General features: G+C 49.6%; 5 protein-coding genes across 5 annotated transcripts; 2 read left to right on the top strand and 3 right to left on the bottom strand.

Moving 5' to 3' along the window:
* Window positions 1-546: 546 nt before the first annotated feature.
* PFICI_15225 (uncharacterized protein) lies at window positions 547-1,002 on the top strand (the record flags this gene model as incomplete). The annotated part of the gene is made up of 1 exon (XM_007843806.1): window positions 547-1,002. One exon carries the CDS (start codon window positions 547-549, stop codon window positions 1,000-1,002), a length of 456 nt encoding a protein of 151 aa, XP_007841997.1.
* Window positions 1,003-2,470: 1,468 nt separating this feature from the next.
* PFICI_15224 (uncharacterized protein) lies at window positions 2,471-3,529 on the bottom strand (the record flags this gene model as incomplete). The annotated part of the gene is made up of 1 exon (XM_007843805.1): window positions 2,471-3,529. One exon carries the CDS (start codon window positions 3,527-3,529, stop codon window positions 2,471-2,473), a length of 1,059 nt encoding a protein of 352 aa, XP_007841996.1.
* Window positions 3,530-4,717: 1,188 nt separating this feature from the next.
* Window positions 4,718-5,605, bottom strand: PFICI_15223 (uncharacterized protein; the record flags this gene model as incomplete). The annotated part of the gene is made up of 3 exons (XM_007843804.1): window positions 4,718-4,927; window positions 4,992-5,466; window positions 5,526-5,605. 3 exons carry the CDS (start codon window positions 5,603-5,605, stop codon window positions 4,718-4,720), a joined length of 765 nt encoding a protein of 254 aa, XP_007841995.1.
* Window positions 5,606-9,295: 3,690 nt separating this feature from the next.
* On the top strand, window positions 9,296-10,483 carry PFICI_15222 (uncharacterized protein; the record flags this gene model as incomplete). The annotated part of the gene is made up of 1 exon (XM_007843803.1): window positions 9,296-10,483. The coding sequence occupies one exon, from the start codon at window positions 9,296-9,298 to the stop codon at window positions 10,481-10,483; it is 1,188 nt and encodes a 395-aa protein (XP_007841994.1).
* Window positions 10,484-11,691: 1,208 nt separating this feature from the next.
* On the bottom strand, window positions 11,692-18,801 carry PFICI_15221 (uncharacterized protein; the record flags this gene model as incomplete). The annotated part of the gene is made up of 8 exons (XM_007843802.1): window positions 11,692-12,792; window positions 12,897-16,522; window positions 16,577-17,090; window positions 17,148-17,345; window positions 17,415-17,940; window positions 18,020-18,353; window positions 18,419-18,563; window positions 18,616-18,801. The coding sequence occupies 8 exons, from the start codon at window positions 18,799-18,801 to the stop codon at window positions 11,692-11,694; spliced, it is 6,630 nt and encodes a 2,209-aa protein (XP_007841993.1).
* Between the last annotated feature and the right edge of the window lie 658 nt (window positions 18,802-19,459).

Genomic DNA, 19,459 nt, shown 5'->3' with positions numbered 1-19,459 from the left:
CCTGTCAAGCCGTTGACTTATGATGTAAGTCCAGCATTTCTACAAGTGTTTCCAGAATATATCCAGCGATTCAGATCCTATACAGGCAGGTTAGCGCCCAGTCCAAGAGCCCCATCTCGATGAAAGTAACATGGGGTGTCTCTATGATTGAGACGGACAAAGCGATGCCACACAACATATGGCATTGCCCGCAGCCCCGGTGCGCCAAGCTCGCATCATGCTGCTCGAAACAAGATTCCTTCCCACCCTCCATTTCCTGCAAACCATGCCACCATGACCCCAGGAATACCCTTATGACGTACCTCGTCAGGGTGTCTCTGCTGCAAGCACTTTGCCCTGTTTCCTTGCATCGATTTTGTCCTATGTAAATACTCTGGCCCAAGCATTTAGACCTTTTCCCTACTAGCCCCAGTCTTCGCCAAAGAATCTTATCATTCCACAACTGCCATACTTTATTGCTGCTGCAAGCTTGAGCAATCACGCATAGAGCTTGCTTCTCAACTTTCAAACGATTTAAAAAAAAAATCCACATCAATAACCCCAACAATGTCATCCTCACGATCAGGATCCAAGGTACCCAACCGCCGCCAGAACCGCCGGGCAGCTTCAAGGAAGCCGGCACCCCCACAAGAAGACTTCAGCGAGGAATATTCTGAGGACTACTCCGAGGAAGAAGCACCACAGCCGCGGCGCCGCGGACAACAAACCAAGCAGAAGGGCGGCAAGCAGGGCGGCCTTCTGGGTGGAGAGGGAGGTCCTCTGGGCGGCCTAGGTGGCGCACAAGATTTGCTACCTGTTGGCAATGTCGGCGAGACAGCGAACAACCTCGTCGGTGGTGCCACCGGTGCTTTGAGCAACGTGGCGGGTGGTGCCCTTAACCAGGGCGGCGGTGGCGATAAAGGCAAGAGCGATACCTTGAGGCTGAGGTTAGATCTGAACCTTGAGGTTGAAGTTACGCTCAAGGCCAGAATCCACGGTGATCTGGAGTTGGCTTTGCTGTGAGTCTCTTTTTCTTCCCCCAGTTTCCCTCTTTGCATAACATGACATTCCTCCCCCACCCCCTTTGAATGGCCCACAATGTACATCAAGTCCTGCTTTCCACGTCAATAGTCGACTCGTATCTTTCGAATGCGATATCCTGACGCGTTCTAAAGGGATGGTGCATAAAAACATCACTACTTCTTTTTTTTGCACACCATACATGTTGCTTCTTCCCAGAATCCCTTGAGATGAGAGGCCAGAGGTATTGCCGTTGGCAGTGCTTCGGGGAAGGGGATCAACGTCACGATATCACAACAACATATTTGGTTGAGACGTGTACTGATATAATTAGGAACTGAAAGGACGATGTAAAAGAACTACTCCTCCTCTGTCAGACAAGCTTTTTACCAAGCATCTAAAAGAAAAATTACAAATCCAATGGCTTATGAATCTTAATACGCGATATCTGAGGCGTTTACCGGTGGGACGAGATGGGCTTTGCGTGGTGTTACACTCTAGAAGTCACATAGGAATGCTTCTGTAATATATCATATATATACCTCCAGTGATACAAAACACTATATTCAGTGGAAAGTGTTACAATATCTTATGTACCAAGTGAAACATTACAATTGCACGTGCTGCCTGTTGTGCTATGTGACTAAATTGGTACAAACGGCCAAGGGAATGGGGGAAAAAAGGAATAGATCTGTTCCACAAGTCTGTGCCGGCAATCTCGGTGTGTACAATCTCAACCATATTAGTTAGCAACATCGTGGCGATCTACCCGCACAATGGAGCTTCCTTCGATGGCTAGTCAAGAGGGAGCACCCGTGGTGCCCTTGACCATCGCTGAGCTTGCGCTTATCTAGGTGTGTGGGCTACCGAGACAACGGCCCCTAGTAAACGGGAGTTCAAGTCATGCCATCGTCAAGCTTTTTGCTATTCTACAATCGATATATGTTGGTCCTAGGGAAAATTCGTAGGGATCCGTATCGCAACCTTGTGTGAAATATTCGTTCAATTTTGATCCTCTACATCACTCGTATCGAGTATCTTCAGAGGATCAGTCATGAAGACAGCAAACACGGCTGCCAAGTAGCTATGAATATTGTCGTTCTGCCAAATTACTTGCCTAGGTACATATGGGTAAGAGCAGGTCTTCGACGAGAACAGCATGGTGGTATGCTCAAAGACGGACTAGGAGCCGAGTGACTCTCGAGACGCCCCCCCGTGGACGAAGGAGATATCGAGTGCTGGTTGTGGCTTGACGGGAGGATACCAAAGTTACATCTTTATGCGCATATTCGCCAATACTGCATTCTGCATGGCACATGCATAGTAGTGAGGCAATTGGCAGTGATGTGGCTGGTAAAGAACTAGATCGTAGGTACCGGTACAGTAGTATACTTGGTGGACTATAGTTGACTAATGTGTTACGTGCTGTTATTCGGTTGAGCTTGTCTGCAACTCATTCCATTCTGTTGAACTAGGGCTCAGCTGACGACGAGTGTGGAAGTAATAAAATCCTGCCAAAGAATCCCCGACTTTCCATGATCTCGTGTGCTTTCTTTACTTCTTCTAAACGGTATCGCCCTGCAATAATCGGCCGCAGTTTACCTCTTGCCATCAAGTCGAGCACCTTCGCAATAATCTCCTTTGTCGATCGTCCACATCCGTGCATGGTGAGGTGTTTACGGAAGAACTGTATCATATCAATGTCTACAACCTCACCGCCATGCGCTCCGATACTCGCGATGCGGCCGCCGTCTGCTAGGCAATGAATCGAGTCCTTCAAGATCTGGCCCCCAATTCCGTCAAACACCACGTCGACGCCCTTGCCTGCTGTCAATTTCATGACGGCTTCAATGAGCGTGTCCTTTCTGTAATTCACGAAATCGTCCGCAAAACCGAGTTCCCGAAGACGTTCGATCTTGTCGTCTGCTCCGACGCATGCAATGATTCTCGCCCCGGCCAGTGTTGCGACTTGCACAGCGTGACTGCCGACACCGCCCCCGGCACCAGTGACCAAAACTGTCTCGCCCGCCTTGAGGCCGGCAGTCACAATGAGTGCCTCCCATGCCGTTGCGAATGGAGTCATACCAGCTGCTACATCTTCGAGTCCTACGTCGTTTGGAATCCGCACGAGCGTGTGCTCGGGTACGCAGACCTTTTCGGCATACCCTCCCCAGTGTGTCAGACCCAAGATTTGAGATGCTGTGCATATGTTCTCCCGGCCACCCCGGCAATTGGCACATTTTGCGCAAGATAGGATAAAATGGGGCGCAACGCGATCTCCTACCTTCCACTGGGTGACAGCTGACCCAATGGACTCGACGACCCCGACGGCATCCACGCCCGGTATGTGAGGCAAGAGCTGAATGGATTCCACGCCTGAAGTGCCATTGCGCACGTCGATGTCGACGTGATTCAAGGCCGTGGCTACCAATCGAATAACAACTTCGTTGACCTTGGGCACTGGATCCGCAATGTCTTCGTAGGAGAGGGCTTCTGGACCACCATGCCCATGAAGGACGACTGCTTTCATGGCTGCTGGTGGTGGTGCGTGGGACAAGCTTATGGCGTAAGTATGCAATCGGCCATGAACAGGAGTGCGATCTACCACAGCTGGATGCTATAGGTAGGGGCACAAATGTTGCGAGGTGGGTTCTGATGATGAATACCGAGTACCTATTTATTTGAGGCCAATAACGTGGACCACCGGACACTTCCGAATTGGCTGGCTGGCCTATCCGCTTTACAGTTCGGACAAGGCCCGAAAACTTATCAAGGTGTCCCAAGTTCTTGTCACAATTCTCCCTCCCATCATCACATGCTGCTCACGACAAAGGCAAGATCGAGCTCAGATGTCGAGCTTCATTTAATCGAGATTGCATTGAGTATTTTTTCTAGCGATTCAATTAACTTCACAATGGCATGGCTATAGCCGTATGGTCGCGCGCAGCGCCATTTGATTCATTCCACTAGGTTTCCGCTAATTCCGAGCCATCAACCTACGAATCTGCAGAAAGAATTAAACTAAACATACAGGGCAAAAAGGCAACTAGGAAAAAGTTCAAAAGCTAACACACAACACCGGGGATTTGTTGGCTGTCACCAATTCAAATATGAATCTAGCGGCTATAGGATATATCCACCTAACGAGAATGGACTATTCCCCTTCATAGTCAGAGTCGAGTTGAACTTGCAAAGCGTAGTCGCGAAATGCTAGTTTGATGAAGGCTTACCAACATAGCTGGAATTACATGATAGACAGCTTTTTTATTATGAATCAATATTCTATATAGTCCTACGGAATACGGTATAGAGTTTTCATAGGCCATGAATTCTGTAGCTCTAGAAATCGGGGCTTGAGCATATACATTACATGTCACATGTTTATGTTCGTGTCCCCAGAGCAAGCCATCTGCCACATTTGCCTATCCTCAGCGAAAAACAATGTGATAATTTATCGGCTTTTTCTTCTCCTTCTTCTAATTCTTCTTCGTTTCTCCTGTATGTACTACTATTGTAGTATATGCGTTAGCTATAGAGAAAAGAAAGCCGAGCGACCCGCCAAAAAGGGCGTCGACTCTTGATGATTTCAATCAATTCTTCCTCTCGGGCTCAGGTCCAATATCGACGAGCAGGGGATCCGGCCCTGCTCTCATCATCCAAGACCTGTTTCCCATCATAATGATATCATTTATGGCGCCTAATCCTGGCTATTCTTCTTTTATGCTTGAAATGACCGCTGATTCTTGGCCGACTTGGAGGAAGTAGCAGCCTTGGTAGTGTTGGCGCCTGCGACTTGGAAAGCGATGTTGCCACCGAAGGGGCCGGCGTTGTTGTTGTTGACGACCTTCATCAGACAGAAATTGCTCATGCCGCTGGCGGCATCGGTTCCAGTGCAGGTGAGACCGGCAGGAACCTTGACGGAGAATGTCTGGAGATCTGGTCAGTACATTTCCCCCCCAGAACACCGCAAGGAGACAGGATTTTCCACTCACTGCATCAGCACCGACATTGGTAGCACGCTTCTGGATACCAATGGTGTGAAGGGCCCTTGCCATCATGCGCTGGACCACGTTGCCCTTTCCATTACCGACCATGGCCGAAGTGGCCGTCAACTGTGTGCCCTTGGAGTATGCACCAGTGCCGGTCTCGTCGACCACAGCGAAAAGATTTCCGTTCTTGTCGTTGGCGGTGCCATCGCTGGTGACGATCCTCCAAGTGCCCGTGATGGAGCCGGTGCCGTCGGCGGCCACTTGAGGCAGAGTGTCGCCGGACAGGGCCATGGCGTCTGCCAGATCTGACACCTGTAGCTTGCCGTTGGCGGTGGTCTTGCCGAGACCATCCTTCATGGGGTCATTGGCGTTGCCGCCGAAGACGGTGGTATCCTTCTCGGTCTCAGCGTTCTTTCCGAACCTGGCCACGACCGCACCCTTGATGCCGAGAGCGGTGCCGTTGCCACCTTGGTCGCCACTAGATGTTCCAAAGGTGAGTATGCATGGACGGGATGAGTCAAAAAGTAGTTGACTTACGTGACAACCTGAACGTTGCCGTGTGCGCTGATGAGGCCGGCAGCGGAAAGGGTCAGGGCAATGATGTAGCTGGTATGCATTTTGGAAGTTGTTTGGATATGTGTGGGATTGAAGGAAGAGGTGAAATAAATAAAAAGAGAAAAGAAATTGTCTAATAGTGATTATTAAGAAATGAAGGGAGACAGACCGAATCAACCGGTTGTAAGTGTACGAAGGAAAGCAGAGAAGAGAGGAAGCCTGATGGTGGTGATGCTGAGAAGGAGAAAGCTGAATATACACGATATTGAAATGGGTATATATAGTCATTGGATTATAATCATTACGATGCTTTTGGCCGGCACAAGTTGCCGTTCTGCTCCTCTGTGACTGCCATTGGGCTTGAGGCTGTAACAAGGCCGCCCACCTTCGACATGGCCTTCGGACACGATACATGCTGCTTTGGGAAGAAAATAAGAAACCACGGTCCCTAGATCCCTGCATAATGGCAGCGCAATAGTTCGGCAGATCCATGGTGTGGCCGGACTGGCCTTGGTGGAGCATCTCTACTCCCCACACACGAGACAAGAGGGATCGCTGAAACCTGGTTGAAGATCCATACAGGAACTTTCGAGTGTCAATTGCGCGTCTAAATAAGAAGTCTGAAAAGCTTGTCGAGAGCGCCACGGCGCCACGGCGGGGATCGACGGGCACAAACTGGGATTATGCGATGCGATTTTCTCAGGGAACCGCAGATGCTCGGGTCTGTGCCGAGAAGATCGATCTCACTCACTGGTGGATTGATTTACCAACGTTTTCTGCTTGTTCTTTTTTTTTTTTTTCCCTCTATTGCCCTTCTGTCTTGCGTTTCCCTTCAGCGCTGTACTTTTTTGCCCAATAGTTCAACCCAAAACGCGACACTTGAATGACAAGACGACATCCAATAACAACGGCAATCAGACGAAAGCCATTTGCGACAGCGATAGTGCTCGAAACAGCTGAGACACCTGAAAAAATGTCACGAATTTGAGCTGGAAGGCAAGGGTTCCAACGGCAGGGTGCAAGCAAGCGACCCATTGGCTAGCCCCAAACTACATTAGCACCTACCTGTACACTCTGTACACGATGGCCCTGATGGCGCCTTCATGGGTGTTCTGTGAAAGCATGTCTCAGGCCAGACAGCGCCAACGAACCCCCCACATCCCATCATGTCTGTCCCAATGCAAACTAATAGAGACTTTGGTCAATGCACAAAGAGATTCGCGACTGCCATGCGCCTAAACGCCAGTGGCCGCCCTGTATGTACCTGCCTGGCTTCCCCACTATCGTGTGTCAGGGCAGCAGCTGCGTTGCAACGTTTGAAGCGAGTGCAATTGGAAACCAATCAGACGAAGATGCAGCAAGATCTGAGAGTAGTTAACCACTGAGATAAGCGCCACGCTAGGAAAAGAACCAGACAGTTTGCGCAACGTTTATTGAATACTATATTATATGCTTAAAATATGCACCTTTATGGCCCGTCCGTCTTGTTCGGATTAGCGAGGTGTATTTTTGATGTTCTCGTCCCGCTTTTCTCTTCTTTTTGGGGGGCGGGAGTTAAATAACATGAATGCAAAGCCTTCTACACCATTCATGATCAAGAAGATATCTTCTTTAGCAAAGCATCAAAGGCATGCCACTAAAACCCTTCTTAAGGGGTTAAAAGATGAAGTTCGCCACGGCACTATTCGAATTCCTTCTTCAGGTGTTGATGGGGGAAATTAAAGTCCTCTTTGACCATGCAAATATTTATGCAGCACGTGTTTTGACTGATACCATTGAAGTTTCTATTTCATCCCTACGAATTACAATAAGAAATTCCAGATTAAAAAAGCATTAACAAAATTGGCAAAAACATACAACACCGGGGATTCCCCAGCCGTCACCGATCTGAGTACTGATCCAGCGATCACCAGTTTATCTAGGGCAGAGCGGACGGGATGCCGAGTTTTCTAGTGTCTGTGGTCGTATGTGACAAAGGGTACATTTGTCAAGATCTATAATTCAAGCGATACAATGATTAGTGTTCTTGGTATTATGACGATTTTGATATTTATCTACGATACATGAATAGATTCCTGGAAACGATCCTTGATCGGCTTCGCCCAAGCTACAACACCAAAGGAAAGGAACAAGGATACACAACAGCCAATACAACAAGGTACCATCGAATCAGGCCTAGAACAGCACGCCAAGTGCCAGGCTCGACACAACGCTTCACGAATACCGTCTGGTGTGAAATTCAACGAGCCAACAACCATTTAGTTGGCTTATATGGCATCTCAGTGGGTGAGAATTATCCCTTTACGACACCGACACTTGTCTCAATGCTGATCGCAATCCCGTGCAATCCGGTATCATCCAGGTAACCGCTGCGAGACGAAGCTTAAGCTTACAAAAGAGACTGCATTTCCAAAGACTTACCCTTGCCCTTCAATAATGTAGGGATCAAAACAGATGCTCTGACATCTTGCCATATTCAAATGAGATTAGACATGGATATGCTAAAAGAGCGATACATTCCGAGGGAAATAAACTGTAGTTGACTGATGAATGCAACACAAACTAGTTACTACGAAAAACATATAGCCCATCTCCTTCAAACGATGGTCAGTCTCTCAACTTTGATTCCACTCTTCTTGAGCTCGGCATGGGTGAGTCTTGGGCACAATTCGTTCGTTTAGCATCAGCTTGATACCAATATGGATGCCCATATTGGTCCTGGCCCTCATGCCATCCATCAGGAAGGGCGAGACCTAGGACTAAAAAGGCCTTGCAGCGTGATAGAATCTTACGATGAGCTGAATTGTCAGCGTATCAGGTTCGGTTCCAGCCTACCACCATTTTCGGAGACTTGATGCCAGCTCAGGCAGATCTCCCGATCTCGTCAATCTTTGCAAACAGCATTATGCCGATGGCGACTCGAACGCTACTTCGTGGAGAATGAATTGCAACAAGACAGGGCCTGCCACATGGGCGACGTGTCAATTGTAGGAGCCTCAGCAGGCGTACCTGATGCGAAGTGCCAGCCGTTCAAGAAAGGGACAGAACGGGACTCTGGTGTTCGGCAGAAAAAGTGAGCCCGCTCGAGATCAAGGCCAGCTATTGAGATCGGAGAAAACATAAATCGATGTGAATTGACATTGCGAGCTTTTCGTTCGAGATTTAAGATCCGTCATAGACCCTCCCACTCACAATAAGTTCCTAATAAAGTCAGGAAATTTGAGTTTGGTGATTCCCTCTGTTCAGTGGATGACTAGGGCGGCTGGTCAACCATTCTCTCCATCAAGGTTTGATAAAGGAGTCAGGGCGGAATGTGTCACAGATAGACAGATGCCCCTTAATCTTGCAGAATCAATAGGAACGACTCGTCTATTTCACAAAGTTCGCCAAGTTTGCGATCAAACACCTATTCACGGCTTATTCCTTTAGGACAAGAAGCTCTACTATGAATTGCGGCATTCTCAACACAACAATCACTTGTGGATATTCGAAAAATTGAGATAAAAAACACAGTTTAGTGCTATGACATGTATACGGTATGTCAGGCGGGACCGCTGGCTTACCTATTCATTTGTATATATGTATTTCAAACTCCCGTCAATCGGGTTGACGACCCAAAAACCAAAAATTGGCCTGACACCGGGTTGCTCAATTGAATATAGAAACAGCCATTTGGCACAGCTGCACCTATATAGGCATAGCTTATCTTGTCTTACAACTATTGTGATCGTCTATTCGTTCAATTCGCCGCCATGCTGGCTGTCACGATTCCTCTCGGCCTGCTTGCTGCACATCACGCTCTCGCAAAGCGACACAAAGATCATCATGATCAAGGTCCCGGTTATCATATTTCACTTCCTCATTACAGCAACAAACCTTCACTCATATCCATGACCGCGCCATCTACTCTCACGGGAAGCCCTACCATTATTGACACATATACGATCACTTCAGTCAATACAGCGGCAACCACAAGCTCTACGAGCTCCGATTCCTCGCAAACCAACTTTTACATTCTAGATGCACAAGAAGAAAGTGAGATCCAACTCTGGCCTGTCGTTGCGTCGAATTCATCTGGGACTGGATATACCACTTTCTGGACACTCATGCCACCAGACGACTTTCTGGGCGGACTAACTCTCAACCTGTTTACGTTGAACGAGAAAGGCAATCTGATTTATGTTGGCCCCACCGCCTCTTTAGCTGGCCGTGCTGCGTACACCGATGGATATTGGTTCCTCTTTCTGGATCCAGAGAGCGACGCTGCTCAGCAGTATGAGCTCTGCACCTGTGCCATCGACCCTGCTACCTGGCAGTTGAGTTGCAATTGCGGAGGAGTGGTTGAAAATTGCAATACATGGTTGATCGAACAGGACTCCTGCCGTCTCTGGTATGCGCATCCCTACAGTCAATCGGACTCGGGAGAAGCCCCATCTACAACCACGCGCGAACCCCCGGCTGCCATTAGGAGCAGCTCCACGACTCGACATCTTGCGCAGCCAACTTTTGCTATCCACCAAGAAAAGGGGCTTGGAGAGCTCGGATTTTCCTCTTCAACACCAATTGGTACCAACGAAAGCATTGCCTTCACCAAGATATTTCCCATAGGAAGCCAACAACCTCTCACTTTCACTCTGAACGAACGTGGAAATCTTATTCTAATCACTCCTGGTCTTTCGACCACCGGCTACATCGCATATGGCGACGAACATGATAATTTTGTATTTGCCAGGCCTGGCAACAACGCGCTCGTCGGCGCTCGCGAGAGCATATGTTCCATCGACGGGTGGGCATACCAGTTCAAGTGTGGTTATGTTGGCGACCCGATGATTTTTTGCAATCTCCGAAATTCTGGAACTGGAGAGCTTGTAGTATGCCCTGGCGTTGACTGGGATCACAGCTGGGTGAACCTTTATGCTGTCCCGGTCATTCCGACTTAGGTCGTGCATATGCCAATTTTGTTGCACCGCGGCATTAGTATCACGAGTGGCTCTTGGATATTCTGTGCGTTCACTAGTATAGACTGTTCAATTCACGAAATCTGAGGTGGCTCAGCTGAACAGCAGCGCAAAACGGTACGCAAAGGATTGGGGTAATGGCAGGCGGTAGATGAGTCAGCAATCTGGGATGTACTGGTCGGCTAACAGGAATGTTATTGGTCACCAGATTATCTAGGGCAGAGCGGACGGGATGCCGAGTTCTCTAGTGCGTATGGTCGTATGTCAAGGTAGATCCTTTTCAATACTATATATTTGTAATAACAACCCTCTCTGTTCAAATCCATCTTTGAGTATCGCAATAGTCTTGGATATACCTACAGTGCGTACCTAGTATGCCATGACCTTTGACCGCAAATATATTATCCAACATACTTGAGTGAGCCAGAGTGTCTGGAAGTGGTACTATCATGAGTCATAATTGAACCCAGCTAAACAATTGAAAGGGTTTGAACTTGATTGCCCATTACTCTAAGAAATGTTTGCAGCCTTACCATAGCAAGCGTTAGCAAATGCGGCGTTGTGGTGTCATGGCGGGTCCGTGGATTCAGCAGCAATGAGCATAAACAACTCAAGGTCTTGTTTATGTGATACTTTCGACCCACAATGTACAAGCTTCAACATGGTAGGTCTTGTGAAGGAGACTCATGGTACCCACTTCGTGATCACTCTCGCGGAACCTGGAGTACACATGAAAAGAAAAGGCCGTTTGAAACATGAATTGTAAAGTGGTGCAACTCTGCTCATCATGTGGCTTTCCGCAGTAGGAAACAAGATACTGATCAGGGCAGTTGTTCCGAATGTATGGCTATTTGAACTTGAACTATGGTATCAAGCAGACGATCAACTCCATCTTTCAGTCAACAAACACTACAGGAGGCTAGCATGGACCATTTGTACGCAAGTTTACATATTTACTCGTATGCACTAAACAGTGTCGCCGAAGGAAATCTCATCAAAATGGTACAGATAAACTCGAAAAAACATCTAAATAAATAACCCATGCGTTATATGAGACAAACAATCGCTGCGTCCGCTATTGACATTATCATGCAATCTTCAATCATCAGACGTCCATGTTTGGATACGCTCCTCACTTAAGTGCTCACCAAACAGGGTTTTCCCTCAATAGCATCATCAGTAGAGCCAAATTAAGCAAATTTCGCAAGAACCTTCTCTGCCAATTCAACCAAGCTGCCGCTCTGCGTCACATCAAAGATTGTGATGCTAGGTGTAACGTTAGCTGACAGCCAGTTCCGCAGCTCGACTGCAACCAACGAATCCACTCCTAGTGCGGCGAGTGGCTGGTTTTGTTGAATGTCAGATGGGCTGAGGACGAACATGTCGGCCAGACGAATAGTCAGCCCTTCCACCATGGTGTCAAGCTTGCTCTCGGCAGATTGCAGCCGTTCTCTTAGAGAGGCTGCATTTGTCTGCTTTTCATTCTTCTTGGAAGTCTCAAGACGCTGCGGAAGCGCCATGAAACGACCCTCGCGACGCCAGCTCAGTTGTTCCGCGTCCGAGACTGACCACGGTGCAATGCCCGCTACCATCTCTGCCTGCATTGGGTTGCGGATGGCGAGTTCGACAAGGCGAAGGACTTCCTGGACGGTGTGTGCTCGCCAGCCTGCCTTGCCGGTGCGTTCAACAACACCGTCCGTCCGAGCTACATAGCCAGCTCCCAGTACAGCGCCGAGATCAATCGATACGCCGGGCAGTCCTCGAGCGACACGGTTACAGGCTAGAGCGTCTTGGTAAGTCGAACCAGCAGTGTAATTCGACTGCCCGTGGCTTCCCAAAACTCCCGTAACAGACGAAAGCATGATGAAGAAGTCTAGATCAGGAGAGTTGAGAAGTTCATCAAAATTCTTGGAGCCGTGGTACTTGGGACCCAAAGGTATAGCCCATTGATCCGGAGTCATGGATGCGAAGGAGGTATCCTCGAGAACCAGGGCAGATTGAACAAGTCCTCGGATAGGCATGATGACCCTGAGTGCGCCAATAAATCTTTCGAGATCTCCCATATCGGCGATATCGCAGCCGAAGGGAATCAGCTTTGCACCCGCCTCCGCAAGTTCATCTCCCAGTTCTCTGGCGCTCCGCAAGTTTGTGTTGCGTGATACAACGATCAGATTCTTCGCACCTAGACGCGCCAGCCAGCGCACAACTTCCCGACCGACACCTGTCAAGCCTCCTATGACAATGTAGCCTGCATTCGGGTCTAGTTGAAGAGCAGGCTCCTCGGTCTGCTTCTGCAAGTGACTGTTAGCATATATTACACAGTAGATATCAAGGGTTAGCGCGGGAGGCTTTCAATGTCATATTAGTGTCTTAGGAGTTCGGGTTGTCGACTTACTACCAATTGCTCTGTACCATGCTTCAAGGGATTTCCGGCTTCTTGGGATGACAATTGAGCCTTGAGTAATCGTGGCACGAGAATGTTTCTGTGCCTTTCTGCCAGCTCACACTCCTGAATTTCTTGAGCATGATAAGTGGATTCGAGAATCCTGCGAATAACTTCGACATTTTCTTGTGAGCAATAAGGCCTTGATGGGTCCAAGTCAAGAGACACATATTTGTCGCCGCCTTGCTCCAGGCGTAATGTACGCAGCAAGCCCGCATGTAGAGCTGCAGCAGCGTGTGGTGCTTCGATAGCTGCACCTTGCGAGATCCACAAAATCCGTTCGTGTTTGAGTGTCATGTTCTTCAGCGTGTCAAAATCGGACGGCGCCATGGACACGAGAGACTCGTGATCAGCCGCCAACAGGCACACAAAAGCCGCCTCACTTTTCAAATCTTCAACGTCGTGGGCAATTACCACAGGAGCGTTTGTTGTGGCAGCTACTGTGTCTTTAAGCTGGTCCATCCACTCTTGCGAGAGTAGCTTGCGCAGTGGGAACGGGGCAAGGATAATAGGTTTGGGCTGCACAGCAATACTGGTCATCGTGACTTCCTCTGCTGTCGCAACCATGGCAGAATAGTTGGAATTATCGGCACTTCCAGCATCGCCGAGAGCAACATCCAGTCCGCCGAAACCAGACTCCGAGAGATATCTGACCCAGTCCGGAGCACTCAGAAGCGGCGAGTTCTTCCTCTCATCCTCCTTGCTCAGCCACCAGCCAGAGAAGAGTCCAAAAGTCAAGCTTTGGTCGAGGTGTGGTGTTGTTGTTTCAAGCAAGACAAGCTTGCCGCCGGGCCTCAACAGCTTCCTGGCATTCCTCAGGGTGTGCTTGAGATCGCTCGTGGCATGGAGACAGTTGCACGAGATGATCAAATCATACTCGCCTTCGACAAACCCCTGCTCAGAGGGCTCACGCTCAATGTCTAATTTTTGAAAGTGCATCTTGCTCGCAAAGTTCTCAAATCGCTTACCTGCAGCCTCGAAGAAGCCTGCAGATACATCGGTGAAAACGTATTTTTCTGCCATCAAAGGCACTCGGCCACCTTGCGAGAGACCCATGAGAGCAGGCTCGGTACAAGAGCCGGTGCCGGCGCCGATCTCCAAGATACGAGCGCCTGGGTTCTCATGAGCGAACAGTTCCATGTATTTCTCTATGTGTTTGAGACATCGCGTGAGCTTGATCATATTTGCGTAGTACTCGGAGAGGAACCCATCCTTGGCCATGACTTCCAGAGGATCGGCCTGTCTGGTCAAGAAGCCAGAAAGATTTCTCGCCACCAGGTCTAGCATGCGTCCATTAACGCAAGATGATGCAGCCATTCTCTCATAGAGCTGGAGCTTCTCAGTCTGGTCCTTGACTGCCATTGACCTGTAGAACTCATCGTTCTGTTCACGCATCCAATGAACGTATTTCTTGTGGTACCATTCGAGATGCTCTTCCACCTCTGGAGTTAGTTCTTCAAGTGCATCATGTATGACATTGACGGTGGCTCTCTGAAGATCATCAAAGAAGACAGCCTCGGCTGCATCAGGTACCTCGACAATGCGCGCTTGTAGGTCATCGGCAGAGAGGAAGCTGAGGTTCGGCTTCCAGTCCGTGTGCAGAAGCAAGAGTTCGTCAGAAGGAGGAGGGCTAGCACTCTCAGCGATGGAGACCATTGTCAGGCCATCTATCTTGATCAAAGGTCTTCGGTCTTTGTCCAAGAGACTGTAAACAGTGATGGAAACTGTAAAAGTTTCAGGGCTTGCATTCGCCATTGACACTCTGAGCCCAAGCTCTGTCCCAGGGGTATCTGGAATATTGGCGTCAATAAAAAGGTTCGTTATAGTCCGGGGAACCGAAAGACCGATTTTCCCCAAAAGCTCATTGGGCAAAGCAGCCCAAGCGGGATGGAAGCATGCGTCCAATACAGTTGGGTGGACGAGGCAACTTGACGCAAACGAAGACGGGGACATTGCAACAATGTCGGGTATCATAATGGTCGCCTCAGCCGAAAGATCTCCGCCTGAAAGCCGCGTCGCATTACGGAAAGCTGGACCAAGTGTAGGCCCACACCTCTCGACAAACTTGTAAAAGTGCCCGACATCCATGGGCACGAGATCAAGTCCGCCTGCCAGAGTACTCTGGGTAAGGTGGTGAGATGCGGCAACTTTGCCTCGACAATGCTTGACCCAGCTTCCGCTTCGACTTCTGCTGTAAAACACGAACTCCCTGTGTGCAAAGTCGCCATCGCCTGATGGAGATGGCTCCTTGATGACAAGTTGTATTTCCAATGGCTCTCCAGAACCAGAAATGATGACAGCCGTGGAAAGATCCACGTCGCTCATGGCATAGCCACCGCTAGACTCGCCTGTTTCGTCGTCGAGTTGCCGCATAGCCTCTGTCACCATGACCAGCAGACCCGCTGCTGGATAAAGAATCTCAGACTGAACTACATGATGCTGAAGCCATGGGAGATCCGAGATGCGGATCGTGTTGCGCCAGATGGCTTGCTCTGGATTGAGACCTTCGACACGAACGCCAAGAAGATCGTGGCGTGGGTGCTTGCGCTGCATGTAATCAATCGCCACCTTGGGCACATCCCAGTAACTGCTGGAATGGTTCCATGCGTAGGTGGGTAAATCGGACACTACCTGACCAGGCTGCGACTGTTCCAGGCAGTTGACCTTTGCAAGATCCACGGGGTATCCTCTGCAGTATAGCATGATGGCCATGTCCTTCATGGTCTTGACTGCGTCTTCCCCTCGCTTCAGGCAAGTGCCCAAGTTGTTTTTCATTGACTGCAGCCCCATGCCGTCAATGATTTGCCGGATCGGCCCTTGAAGGGTACCATGGGGCCCGACCTCGATGATCACATCGACGTGGCTGGCGGTCGCTCTACCCTTTGTGGCTTGTGAACCTTGCACCATGGCTTTCAAGCTGTCGTCGAACAAGACTGGCTGTACCATATTCCGTACCCAGTGGCTTGGGTTGTGAATTACCGACGGGCTCTCAACAATGCCCCCGGTGACGGGTGACGAGAATGCCGCTGCAAAATCTTGCGGGTGCTTAGGTTCGAAGTGAGATTCCAGCGCGGCGGTGTACTCTTCTGCTAGAGCCTCCATTTCCGAAGAATGGTACGCCGCCGGGACCTTGAGACGCCTGTACATGAGGTTATCCTTGCCCGCGAGTTCTTCCACTTTTTCAAGGGAAGCGATATTGCCCGAGATTGTTACACTATTGGGACTGTTGACACAAGCAATCACTGCAGTGTCTCCTACTTGTGCAGCTTTGAAAAGATCTCGTGCGTTTTCTTTGCTCGTAGCAACAGCCGTCATGCCACCCCGAGCTCGGCCTGCTTCGACAAAATCAGAGGTCAATCTGCCACGGATATATGCCACGGCCACGGCTTCCTTAAACGAGAGTCCTCCAGAAGCATAGGCGGCGGCAATCTCACCGCTCGAATGACCCGTGGTAGCCGTCGGCACAATGCCCCAGGTCTTCAGGAGCCTCACCAGTGCAAGCTGAAGGAGTACAGACATGGGGAAACTGAGATATGGGTGGTTGAGCTTGGTGTCTGATGCCGATCTTCCGAGCTCCTCTGTCCTGGTATGTTAGCAAATGAGCGACGTAGAAGAGGACTGAGAAGCCGTACCTATAGGATCCCAGTCGGCGCCCAAGGAGCGCATATACGCGCCTCCCTCACTCAGAGCCTCACAGAATGCCGGGTAAACATGGACAAGTTCGCGGCCCATTGCATACCACTGAGCGCCTTGTCCAGTGAAGACGAAACCAATCTTTGGTCGTTGGGGGCAGTTGATTGGTTTCGGTAGTTCGTTGATGAGCGTCTCACGAAGCGCCGAGAGCGACGAGCTTTGTACAGCGAGGCGCCATGGGAAATGCGTACGACCCTCATTCAGTGTGTAAGCAAGGTTTGGCAGAGTCCACGTCGAAGGTGGCAAAGCCAAGGTGTCTGCGAGTTTGGAAGCAGCCGTTCGCAAGCTGTTTTCATCCCGAGCACTCAATGACAGGACGTATGTTTGATACGACTCGGTGGAAGTTTCATTGATTTCTTGCAGCCTTGTCTGAATTTGGGTGATTTCACTTTTCGAGCCTCGGTCCTGAGGTGGTGTTCGCGGCGGTGTCTGCGGGGGAGTTCCATCTGTGGCCTCGAATGGTCTGTTGTAATCTTCACTGTTGCCACTTGGCAGTGCCTCTTCCAGAACCGGCTGTTCAAAAATTTGAAATTCGTCATTGCTCATAATGCTGACTGGTGTGATGTTACCATTCTTGCGGCGATATTGGCGTGCGAGATGACTTGGTTCTTCTAGGATGACATGTGTGTTTGCGCCTCCGGCACCAAAGTTACTGATTGAGGCTCTACGCACAGCACATTCCGGCCATTCTATCAACTCAGTCGGTATCTATGGCTGGTTAGCTTCGATTACTTAGAGACAGGAGAGGCGGCCAGAGTAATGCCCGGAAAGCATTACCTTGATATTCAGTGCTTCAAAATCTATTCGAGGATTGTGTTTCTTGAATAGCGCCTGTGGAGGTATCTTTCCATGTTCCAACATCATGGCAACTTTTATGACGGCAGCTAGGCCGCTGGTGGACTCTGTGTGCCCGAAGTTGGCTTTGACGGAACCAACGTAGACTGAATCTTCAACTGTCCTTCCTTTGCCAATAGTGGCGCCGAGGGCGCCGAGCTCAATCTTATCACCGGCTATGGTGCCAGTTCCGTGAGCCTCAACATATGTGGTGTCCCGAGGATTGAGACCAGCTCGCTCGTAACAGCTGGTGATGAGTTGCTGCTGAGCTTCGGGTGATGGCGTGGTGATTGTTTGTGTACGTCCATCCTGGTTCATGCCAGTCTCTCGGATGACAGCCCTTATTGGGTCGCCATCCCGGAGAGCGTCTTCGAGCGGCTTCAGGACTATGCAGGCGACGCCTTCGCCACGACCATAGCCCTGAGCCTTCTCGTCAAAACTAAACGATTTTCCGCCAGGGCCAGTGAGTCTGTAAGCTCACATGTAATCATTAGCGATTTCTTGTATTACCAATTTTTATGTTTTGTGTGAAGGGTAGCTTGACATACCCAAGATTTGATAAACTCATGGACGATCCAGGATGTAGTATGAGGTTTGATCCTCCAACAACGGCCATGTTGGCCTCGCCCGTGCGGATACTCTGACACGCGAGATGCAAAGCTGCCAAGGCTGTCGAACAAGCAGTATCAACACTGACACTAGGTCCCCGGAGATCAAAGAAATGAGATAATCGATTAGCGGTAAAGGCTGCAGCGTTTCCAGTAACATGATACCGAGGCAAGCTCTCAGCATCCTTCATAAGTAGATCGTGGTAGTCCCGAAACATGGACCCAGCGAAGACGGCTGTCTGAGTCCCGGCGATTTTCTCTAGGGGCAGTCCAGCTATCATCCATGTATTATTAGCTGCCGTCACTCTCTACCTCCTCCTCTCTGTTGTATTGACTCACCTGTTTGAAAGGCTTCAAAGGCAGTTTCGAGTAAGAGCCGGACTTGGGGGTCCATGGCCTTGGCCATGTCGGCCGTGAAATTGAAAAAGGAGGCATCCCAGAGAGAAACGTCCTCGTTGAGAAAGTGACCACCATGGCTATGAAACTAGACAAAATGAGCAAGCCAAAGCAGATGAAGAGGGTTCGTGGAGGCTCACGGTGCCAAGATGCTCTGCTTGAGGATGAGAAAAGGCTTTTTCGTTCAGTCTGTCCTGTGGCCAGGCAGACCATGTGTTACGAGCAGCAGCGCATACCTCCCATAACTTCTCGGGAGTATCGGCGCCACCTGGAAAACGGCAGGCCAAGCCAGTGATGGCAATGGGAATAGTCTTTGGTTGCTCCATTTTGAGCTACTTGAGAAAATGGGTTGGATTTGAAGCTGGTGGCTAAGGCGGTTAATTCTTATACGTACTCCCACTAGATACGTACTACAACTACTTGAGACAATAAGTAGCCATGACTTCTTTTCCTATCCAGTCCCGTCATGTCCTGTCCAATCCCGGCCTGGGCCTCGGTCGCCAGCACGACATGATGAGGCGGCCAGCTGCATGTGCAGCGATTAACCCAGGACTGGGGCACCACTTGGGCACATTGCCGTGGTTTCCAAGCATACGTTATCTGCTCACATTGTCTTCCACTTTTTAGTCTTCTGTATAAGTGGTACGAACTATGGTTAAGCATCGTGAGCATGATCATGATGTATAGGAAAGCTAAGTTTGTATCGTAGCGCTAGTTGCACTGCTGCATGTGTGTATGATATGATATCCACTGGACCCTCACGCAAGTACATGCTACTCTGATTGGTCAAAAAAGCATCGTGAATTAACCGCAATAATCCCTTTCTGTAGCTAGGGTCCCCGTCGCGGATGCAAGGCGACTTGTCCCCCATACAAATGTGTCATGGGAAAGCATTTGTGGGTATACTCCCTCCGCAGAAGATGCCAATGTCCCAATTGAGACTCGACAGAGCTGCATGAGAAAGTGGCGATGACGGGCGACCCC

The sequence above is a fragment of the Pestalotiopsis fici genome, assembly GCF_000516985.1.
Source record: "Pestalotiopsis fici W106-1 unplaced genomic scaffold PFICI_Scf_16, whole genome shotgun sequence".
Classification (NCBI taxonomy): Eukaryota; Fungi; Ascomycota; class Sordariomycetes; order Amphisphaeriales; family Sporocadaceae; genus Pestalotiopsis; species Pestalotiopsis fici.
This window is presented reverse-complemented; position numbering and strand designations above follow the sequence as displayed.